The sequence below is a fragment of the Schistocerca piceifrons genome, chromosome 8 (genome assembly GCF_021461385.2).
Source record: "Schistocerca piceifrons isolate TAMUIC-IGC-003096 chromosome 8, iqSchPice1.1, whole genome shotgun sequence".
Lineage (NCBI taxonomy): Eukaryota > Metazoa > Arthropoda > Insecta > Orthoptera > Acrididae > Schistocerca > Schistocerca piceifrons.
The window spans coordinates 140363783-140373750 of NC_060145.1; the positions used below are offsets into that span (position 1 = coordinate 140363783).

A 9968-nucleotide genomic window follows, 5' to 3' on the forward strand; every position below is an offset into this window, starting at 1 on the left:
ACAAGACCGCTACGGTCGCAGGTTCGAATCCTGCCTCGGGCATGGATGTTTGTGATGTCCTTAGGTTAGTTAGGTTTAACTAGTTCTAAGTTCTAGGGGACTAATGACCTTAGCAGTTGAGTCCCATAGTGCTCAGAGCCATTTGAACCATTTTTTGACTGGCGTATTGTGACGAGCGAGTTGCTCGGCCACCATTGACCAGACGTTTTCAGTTGGTGAGAGATCTGGAGAATGTGCTGGCCAGGGCAGCAGTCGAACATTTTCTGTATCCAGAAAGGTCCGTACAGGACCTGCAACATGCGGTCGTGTATTATCCTACTGAAATGTAGGGTTTCGCGGGGATCGAATGAAGGGTAGAGCCACGGGTCGTAACACATCTGAAATGTGACATTCACTGTTCAAAGTGCCGTCAATGCGAACAAGAGGTGAACGAGACGTGTAACCAATGGCACCCCATACCATCACGCTGGGTGATACGCCAGTATGGCGGTGACGAATACACAATTCCAATGGGCGTTCACACGGATGCGACCATCATGATGCTGTAAACAGAACCTGGATTCATCCGAAAAAATGACGTTTTGTCACTCGTGCATCCAGGTTCGTCGTTGAGTACACCATCGCAGACGCTCCTGTCTATGATGCAGCGTCAACGGTAACCGCAGCCATGGTCTCCGAGCTGATAGTCCATGCTGCTGCAAACGTCGTCGAACTGTTCGTGCAGATGGTTGTTGTCTTGCAAACGTCCCCATCTGTTGATTCAGGAATCGAGACATGGCTGCAAGATCCGTTAGAGCCATGCGGATAAGATGCCTGTCATCTCGACTATTAGTGATACGAGGCCGTTGGGACCCAGCATGGCGTTCCGTATTACCCTCCTGAACCCACCGATTCCATATTCTGCTAACAGTCATTGGATATCGACCAACGCGAGCAGCAATGTCGCGATACGATAAACCACAATCGCGATAGGCTACAATCCGACCTTTATCAAAGTCGGAAACGTGATGGTACGCATTTCTCCTCCTTACACGAGGCATCACAACAACGTTTCACCAGGCAACGCCGGTCAACTGCTGTTTGTGTATGAGAAATCGGTTGGAAACTACCCTCGTGTCAGCATGTTGTAGGTGTCGCCACCGGCGCCAAACTTGTGTGAATGCTCTGAAAAGCTAATCATTTTTACATCACAGCGTCTTCTTCCTGTCGGTTAAATTTCTCGTCTGTAGTACGTCATCTTCGTGGTGTAGCAATTTTAATGGCCAGTAGTGTATATCAGAGTGTATACGCCCCGGGAAGTCCCGGAGAAGCTCTGATATTTTTTCGTTCGGGAGAAATCCAGGAAAAAGTCGGGGATTTTTTTTAGAATTCCGTGAATTTTTCATTGTTTTATTTTCCAGTTGCATTTTTGTAGTCTTTACTGGTAAGAACTGATACTCTAGCAAGGAATTGTACTTTAGCCCGCTGTTTTAGAATAATACTGAAGCATTAAACCATAAACAAGAGGATTACACCAAAATAAAACTTTACTTGCAAAGAAAATGCACCCTTTGCAGCAACAAAACGTAGTGGACACACAAGCATCTGCCGACAGCAAAATGTGTCAAACACCTCGTAACATCAAAAAGCTTCTGATGCGTCTTTTCTCTTGGGCTGCATTTCGAAGAGCGTAACGTTACAACTGTTTACATTTTTAATAGATCGCGGGAAAATACTGCGAATGGGGCTTGGAGAAGCGTTGCTTTCAAAGTAAATTTCTTTTTACGCGAGATGAATTGTTTCGTGTGAGAATGTGCGATTAATTTCTTAAATCACGGAAAGTTAGACCCTCATTCAAAACTTAACCAGGAGGACCAGCCACTTAGAAAAATTTCAGGCCCAGAAGACCAGCCATTTTCGCCATTATTTAAAATGTTACTGGCACATTCGCGTTTGATGTATTTTAAAGGGTGACACATGCTAAAACCACCAAGTTTCAAGGTTAATTTTTCACATTTTTTGTAGTTCTTTCATAGATACAAATTGTGCAATAACGATGGAAAGAAGTATAATTATCCTTAAAAAAAAGTGCGAAGTGACATTTTGAGCAATTTCGCACGTAACTGACTTTTCTATGGAAAAGTCGAAGTGCTGTATGGAACATGACTGCATTCAGCCAGGTAACCCATGAAATGTTCGGTGCACTGCAGTGAAATTTATAATCGTGCTTGTCAGAAATATTCAGCTGCTGCAATTTAACCTGTGCTCCTAGGATGCCGTCTGACCACACCGTCGGAGAAAAATTAAATGATAAAATTGACGGTCAATATTATATGTAAAAGCTTAGCTTTCCTTGTAGCTGTACTGTATGTACATTAATTTAAACCATTAACTTTCTTGTTTGTGTGTTCGCGCTACTGAACAGTGATGTTGCTATTGGCTGACTACATCACGTGTTGTATGCTCTGAATATCCGCTGTCATTGGATGGCGAGATCACGTGATATGAGCTATGGTGGGCTGACAAATGTGATTTAGAGAAATCACGGAAAATCTAAATCAGGATGGCTGGACTCGGGTTTGACCCGTCTTCCTCCCGAATGCGAGTCCACTGTGCTAACCGTTGCGCCACCTCGCTCAGTATGGACAGTATTATGTGCAGTACTCGTGGATAGTAATGGCTGACGTTTTCTGCGGCCAATGTTGGAGACAGAAATGTGTAAAAGCTTAACGATGCTGGCAGAATACAAGGGAAGTCATTTGTACATCGTACTTATAGTTGACTGTTACGTGTGATGGGATCTAGCGAAATCTATCTTGGAACAATAAATAACCACTTTATTTATGTCAATTGCATTTCAACATTATCAAAGAGATTTTTGTATGAACCATGTTCCTGTTAAGCCGTCCGCATCAAAAAAGACAAAAATTATTGGTAGCTATAACTTGTAAGCAACAGTCAACAGTGCCGGCCGGAGTGACCGTGCGGTTCTAGGCCCTGCAGTCTGGAACCGAGCCACCACTACGGTCGCAGGTTCGAAACCTGGATGTGTGTGATGTCCTTAGGTTAGTTAGGTTTAATTAGTTATATGTTCTAGGCGACTGATGACCTCTGAAGTTAAGTCGCATAGTGCTCAGAGCCAGCCAGCCAACAGTCAACAGTACAAAATCGAATGTGTATTCAGTATTATTATTATCATCTTGAACATTAGTTAAAGTATATTTTACGATGCAAAGTGTGAAGAGCTAATATCACCAGAACAGGACAGTGGAACAGCATACAGAAGACACCTGTAGACCCATATGGGTCAGCAAAGAAAGAGCAGTTGTCACTTGTCCACCTGCCGCCTCTCCACCCCCCCTCCCTCCCCCCAAGGCGAATATCTAGTACAGAGATTTCATTCACACAGGGTGTCCAAGGAAGATTGGTCTGTATTCAGGGATCTGACAGAAGCGATTATTCAAAGTAAAAAGGTCTTTCATACCTGGGCTCTGAATTGCATACCTTAAGAGCTATGACTACTTGTTCATTTTCGCTACTGTGAAACACATCTCCTGTATTGAGCAAGTGCTCATAGCTCTTAAGGTCTGCATTTAGAGCCCATGTTTACTAGATTTTTTTGCTTCAAATGATAGTCCGTGTCGTATCTGTGAATATTGTCCATTGCTACTGGGTTTACCTGTATATTAAGTGGATAACTATCAATACTCTACAATATAATAAGTTCTATACCGGTACCGTATATAATTAGTTCTTACGCCTTGATATGTTTCTAAACTGGACTACTCATTTGTACAAAAATCGCAATTTTAGATACAGGGTGTTTGAAAAAGAACTCCCCAGTTTTAAGTATAAATTTAATGGTGAAATTTATGAAAAATTACATCAAAGAGTACATATCATGAAACAGAATTCCTTCAAGTTTTTTTTAAAGTTAGTAGACGTCAACGTGGGATCCAGTTGTTGCCCTACACACATCGAGACAATATTCCACTTCTCGCCACGTATTTACCAACATTTCGGGTGTAACTGTCACAACGATTCTTTTTTAATCTTTTTTTTTTTTTAAATTATATCATCATCACTTCTGTGTAAAAAGTCAACAGCAAACTCATACCCTTCAATTTGAGTAGGTTTTATTTCATGTAACAGTTGCAATTTGTAGGCGTGCAACTTTAAGTATTTTACGCACAACATCATACACACTACATTCAGGCACTACTAATTGTGGACTACGTCTGGCCAATGACTTCTCTGGGCTCCGAACACACGAAACACGGATCTGTTCAGCAACATCTTCAGGAGTTCCCTGTCTACCTGGTGATTTTGCTTTAAAACACTACCGGTTTTAGGCAGTGACGGATAGTTTTTACTGTATGTGTTTCACCACCGTACTGAAGTCTAAAATTACGTTGCACTGTTATAACTGACACAGTTTTCACAAGCCGAATAACACACTGCGCTTTCTGTTACGGATTACACATTGTTGCTGAGTTGCTCTGCACTGCATTGCATGCACGTCTGGGCTGAAATGAGGGAACAGAGGGAAAAAAAAAAAACAGCAGTGGTGACGTCTCGAGGTCAAGCAGGCCTGCCAACTGTAGGGGAGCCAAACTTGGAGAGTTGATGATTCAAACACCACAAACTAGAATAGTGTACGTCACTTTGTACAGATTCTAGGACAATCAAAATTTGGGAGTTCTTTTTCAAACACTCTGTATATAGCTGGCGAAGAGTTCTCGGGCTTCCAGCCGGGTGGCGGTGTCTTCAAACTGCGACGTTTCGACGAGTGACATACTCATCATCTTCTGGCGAAGTGCCGAGACTTTGCGGATGCCAGTCCCTTTATACCTGCGGTGTGCCCCCCACCACCTGGCCGCGGGAGGCTGGGTCCAGAGGAGCCGGCGGGCGGGGTGGAGAGGGAAGCGGGTGCGCCGTTCGTGTCTCCGTCAGAGCATTCTGATCGCGTCTCGTGAGCTGGACGGTTCTTGTTGCGTTCCTGGCGTATTGCGGCTAATGCTGGATTCCAGGCCGTGCTCAGTTGATAGCCTTCGTCCCTGTTCACGAGATTCTCGTGGACCCGTATTTCCATTGATTCTTTACTGACGCTATCCCAATAGCTCCCGGCTCGGCACAGCACCCTGGTGTTTTCGAAATCAAAGGTGTGGTTTTCTTTGATGCTCTGTTCATCTATAGCAGATTTCTCTATCTGTCCAAGTCGAACGTGCCTGATGTGTTCCTCGCACCTTTTAGAGATGCAGCGCTGCGTTTGACCGATGTACTGCACACCGCATTCGCAGGCAATGTTGTATATACCAGGTGTGTTTAGTTTGAGTGGGTCTTTAGCTGAGCCCAGCAGCTCTTTCGTCTTCGGCGGTGGTCGGAAGACGGTGTTTATGCTTGCTTTTCTTAATAGCCTCCCGATTTTGGCTGATGTGGGCCCCAAATATGGAAGAAAGGCGAGCCTCTTGTTAACTTCCTCTTCCTCTTCCTGAAATTTTTCAGCCTGTCTCCTCTTGAAAGCCCTGCCAATCTGTGTTTCACTGTACCCGTTTTTCCGAAATACCTCTCTTAGGTGGCGTAATTCGTCTGAGAGGCTTTCTTTGTCACAAATGACGTGCGCCCTATGTACCAAGGTACTGACTGGCGTTGCGCCGGATGGTGGCAGCTGGTTGCATGGAGGTACAGGTCTGTGTGCGTCTTAAAAGGGACCGGCATCCGCAAAGTCTCGGCACTTCGCCAGAAGATGATGAGTATGTCACTCGTCGAAACGTCGCAGTTTGAAGACACCGCCACCCGGCTGGAAGCCCGAGAACTCTTCGCCAACTGTATACGCCGGGAAAGCATACATTCACACTCTGTATATATGTGCAAACTGAAGCGATAAATGAAAATTTGTATCAAGATCGGGATTCGAGCCCAGGACTGTTGCTCACGAGGCGAATGAGCTAACCACTAAGCCATCCTGGCACAGCAGCTTTGCACAACTGCACATTCTACCCTATCACGCCTCCCTCTTCAACCCAAATTCCCATTTACGGCTCGGACCGCTTGATAATGCCCCCAGAAGCGAACAGCTTTGCGGAGGCTCTCGAACTGTATTGGAACAGTATCTCGGCATCGAACAAAACGAGGAATCCTGCCAGAAACCCAGAACAAGTGCTTTAATCAAATGAAACTACGTGGTTTAAGAGAACTTTTCAAGTTTAAAACATCTGTAATCTATAAATGCAGAGAGAAGCTGCGAATGTTTGAGACTTAACAAGGTCTCTGCAACAATACAAAAGAGTTATTCTGAAAGTAAATGACCGCCGGTCGACCACTGGCCTTGGTGTTCATCTGCTTCAGTTCGGCGGTAGGTACGATTCAGTACGGTTGATTATTGCTCAACTGTGTGACTTGAAAATGTGTGAGTAAACTGACGATCCCGCCAAGTGTAAGGTGCGAAGTGTTATTCGCTTTTTAAACGCGCAGATACTTCGACCCATCGCAATATATATTTCGGAACTTTAATAGTGGAAGAAGATCGCTCGGGCCAGCCCTCAGTGATGACGCACACAGTGCAAGGATTGAAACCAAAATCCAAGAACATAGGCGTGCACGCCTGACGTCTGCTGCCAGATTCTTCAACGCCATTAGAACAAGCGTGAATGGTATTCAGTGGAGTCATCTTCGTTCACGATAATGCACGTCCTCATGCAGCGGGAGTGACACGAGACTTGCTTCAGCCGTTTCAGTGGGAAATCTTTCTACATCCTCCAATCAGTCCAGACATAGCCCCAAGAGTTTACCACTTATTCCCCAAACTGAAAGATTTTTTTAAGTGGACAACGCTACGGAAGTGATGATGAACTTAAAAAAGGCGTTAATAAGCGGGTCAACAACTTGGCGAAAATGTAGTATGCAGAAGGCATAGCAAAGCTATTAAAACAAGTACGACAAGTGCCTAAATTTGAATGATGACTATAAAAAGTTGTTTGGGAATCATACTATATGTATAATATAGTTTGTTGTCCGCCCCCGGTAGCTGAGTGGTCAACGCTACAGGATGTCAATCCTGAGGGCCCGGGTTCGATTCCCTGCTGCGACGGAGATTTTCTCCGCTCAGGGACTGGGTTCTGTGTTGTCCTAATCATCATCATTTCATCCCCATCGTCGCGCAAGTCGCCCAAGTGGCGTCAAATCGAAAGACTTACACCCGGCGAACGGTCTATCCAACGGGAGGCTCTAGTCACCCGATATTTTTATATAGTTTGTTTAATTATATCAAATAAAAATTTCTCTGGGAAAAAACGTTCTTTATTTTCCGAATGATGATGATGATGTTTGGTTTGTGGGGCGCTCAACAGCGTGGTCATCAGCGCCTGTACAAGTCCCAATTTTTACTCGGTCCAATTTTTGTACACAGTCCAATCTGACTACTATCACGAATGGTGATGAAGAAATGATGAGGACAACACAAACACCCAGTCCCCGGGCAGAGAAAATCCCCGACCCAGCTGGGAATCGAACTCGGGACCCCTTGATACAGAGGCAGCAACGCTACCCACTAGACATTCCGAGTGACCCTCGCAGTTTCATTTGATCAAAACGCCTATGCCTGGGTTCCAGGCAGGATCTCCCGTTTCGTTCGATGCTGAGGTGCTTGTTCAGTTAAGCTGGAGGGCCTTTGCAATGCTGTACAAGTTTAGGAGGAATACCAAGTGGGCTAAGGTGTTAATGGGAATTAGGGTTGAGGAGGGAGGGCTAGGGCAGTCCATGCAATTGTGCAAAGCCACTGTGCCAGTGTGTTCGAAACCCAGCCATAGCACAAACTTACTTTCGTCGCTTCAGGCAGCATACATGCGTCAAATATGTTTCACTTTTGAAAAGGTCTCCGGAATACTATAGTTTCACTCGACAGTTTGGGTCTTGACCCCATCTGGGAAAGTTTCTTCAGACGGCCACAACACACAGCTCATAAACTTCCACCTTGTTTTTTTATCCCCAGTTGATGTATGAGCTCGAGTTGTTCGCCGTACAGGATAGGAAACAATATAACACACTTCTTCAAGAATCAGTAAAATTAACGTGCCAACCTTGTGACGCAGGTGAATAAGAACGCAGTGGGCTGTTGGAACTCGAAGCTGCATCCGAAGACCTACACGCCGGAGACGCAGGGCATGGTGGGCCAGGACAACGTGACCATGGTGTTCCCCAACGACATGAAGGTGGACGGCAACGGCACCCTGTGGGTGCTGACCGACCGCATGCCGCTCTTCCTGTACTCGGAGCTGGACCCGGTCGAGGTGAACTTCCGCGTGCTGTCGGCGCCGGTGGAGGCGGCCGTGGCGGGCACCGCCTGCTCCGCCGCCGCGCCGCCCCCGCCGTCTGCCGCCCCCGCGCCCGCCCCCGCACTCTGGGCGCCGCTGGCGGTCGTCGCGACGCTGCTCGCAACCTCGGCCGCCGCTGCCGCGTGAGCGCCGGCGCCGGCGTCGCGGTGCCCCGGCAGCCGCTGAGGTCGAAACCGCAGTGGCAGCTTCCGTCGTCCGCTCAAAAGAACATTTTTCTAATCGCGAAGCACAGACTGTCTTTCCAAAACCCGAATCATATGTCAGCACGGAAACTCTTCCCCAGTGTTTTAAGTGATTGCATCCCGCCTGAAAATGTCAGTTTTACTTTACTTCTGCTATTGTACAGTTTCGGCTTTGGAGCATTTTTAAGTATCCTGATAAAAAGAACCGATAAGAATGTAGGGTCTCAAAAATTATTTAAAATTTAAACACAATGACAAACAAGATCATAAAATATGCCACGATTAATAAAAACTTATTGGACATTTCAAGAATGGAAACGGATAACTTTCCAAGTGTCAAACCTCACATTTGTCAGAACGAAAAGTCCATGTGTCTAAGTCAATGTGTCTAAGTCAATGTGTCTCTGTTTGTACATAACAGGTTTGTATCCAAAAATTGAGAAGGTATTCTGATAACACAGTATTATGCTGCTCGCCGCATCACCGCAGAAAAGAGACAAATTAGAAAATAAATACTTTATTAACATCGTTCTATGTTTCATACCAGGGAACTGACTTGTTCTCAGGGCTAATAAGAAAGTCTTTACATATTGATTCTTACAAAGAAGGAAATAATCACCAATCAATGTTAATAATGGCATTTCTTTACACAAATGGCGCCGTAACAGGTTTCTAACTGACACGTTCATCTTGAGACAGCTGTTCGCGTTTACATTAGATTTGTTGTTGATTAGTTAGTTACATGTTCCATAGATCATTTGAGCGATTGTTTTATCGAAATGATGTGGAACGAGTCAGTTTACAAGATATGTATTCAAGTAAACATCATTAGTGTTACCTTTAATGAACACATGACTATTTTTAGTCCCACTTACAGGACATACACTTAATTTCTTTTTCACTGGATACGAGTTTTTAAGTAGAAATTCGTCAGTGGAATGGGAGGAGTGTCCAGAAGAAATGATTTTAAATTAGTTTTAAAATTTGCTTTCCTCAACTCCTGTCTGAGGTCTGACAGCTTCAATAATGGGTAACAAAGGTTATTCTTTCCTCTAGTGGTGTAAGTATGGACGTCACTGTTCTTGTCAAATTGTGATAGATTATTTATGACGAGTTTCATTAGTGAATATATGTATTGTGGCGGCGCATTTAAAATGCCCAGCACCTTGAAGAGGTACCTACATGACGTCTGTGGGAGAACGCCGCTCGCTTTTGTGCAATTCATACTTTCTTCCTTAGTGATGAGTTATTCCAGAAAATTATTCCGTAAGACATTACTGAGTGGAAATATGCAAAATATGTCAGAAGCTTCGTAAGCTTGTTTCCAAGACTAACAGTTACATGAAGAGCAAAGGTAGCTATACTTAGTTGTTTGATATACTCAGTAATATGGTTCTTCCATTTTAAGTTTCCAGCACTATGTACATCGAAAAATTTGGAGCATTCTATCCTACTTACTGACTCCTGCTCATGT

At 44.7% G+C, this 9968-nt stretch overlaps 1 protein-coding gene across 1 annotated transcript in view; it reads left to right on the forward strand.

Moving 5' to 3' along the window:
- LOC124711599 (protein yellow-like) overlaps positions 1-9022 on the forward strand; it is a 95569-nt gene extending 86547 nt beyond the window's left edge. Inside the window, exon 6 of the mRNA XM_047241756.1 lies at positions 8070-9022. Within this exon, the coding sequence (XP_047097712.1) occupies positions 8070-8438 (369 nt within the window). The 3' untranslated portion in view covers positions 8439-9022. The remainder of the gene's footprint in view (positions 1-8069) is intronic.
- The last annotated feature ends 946 nt before the right edge of the window (positions 9023-9968 follow it).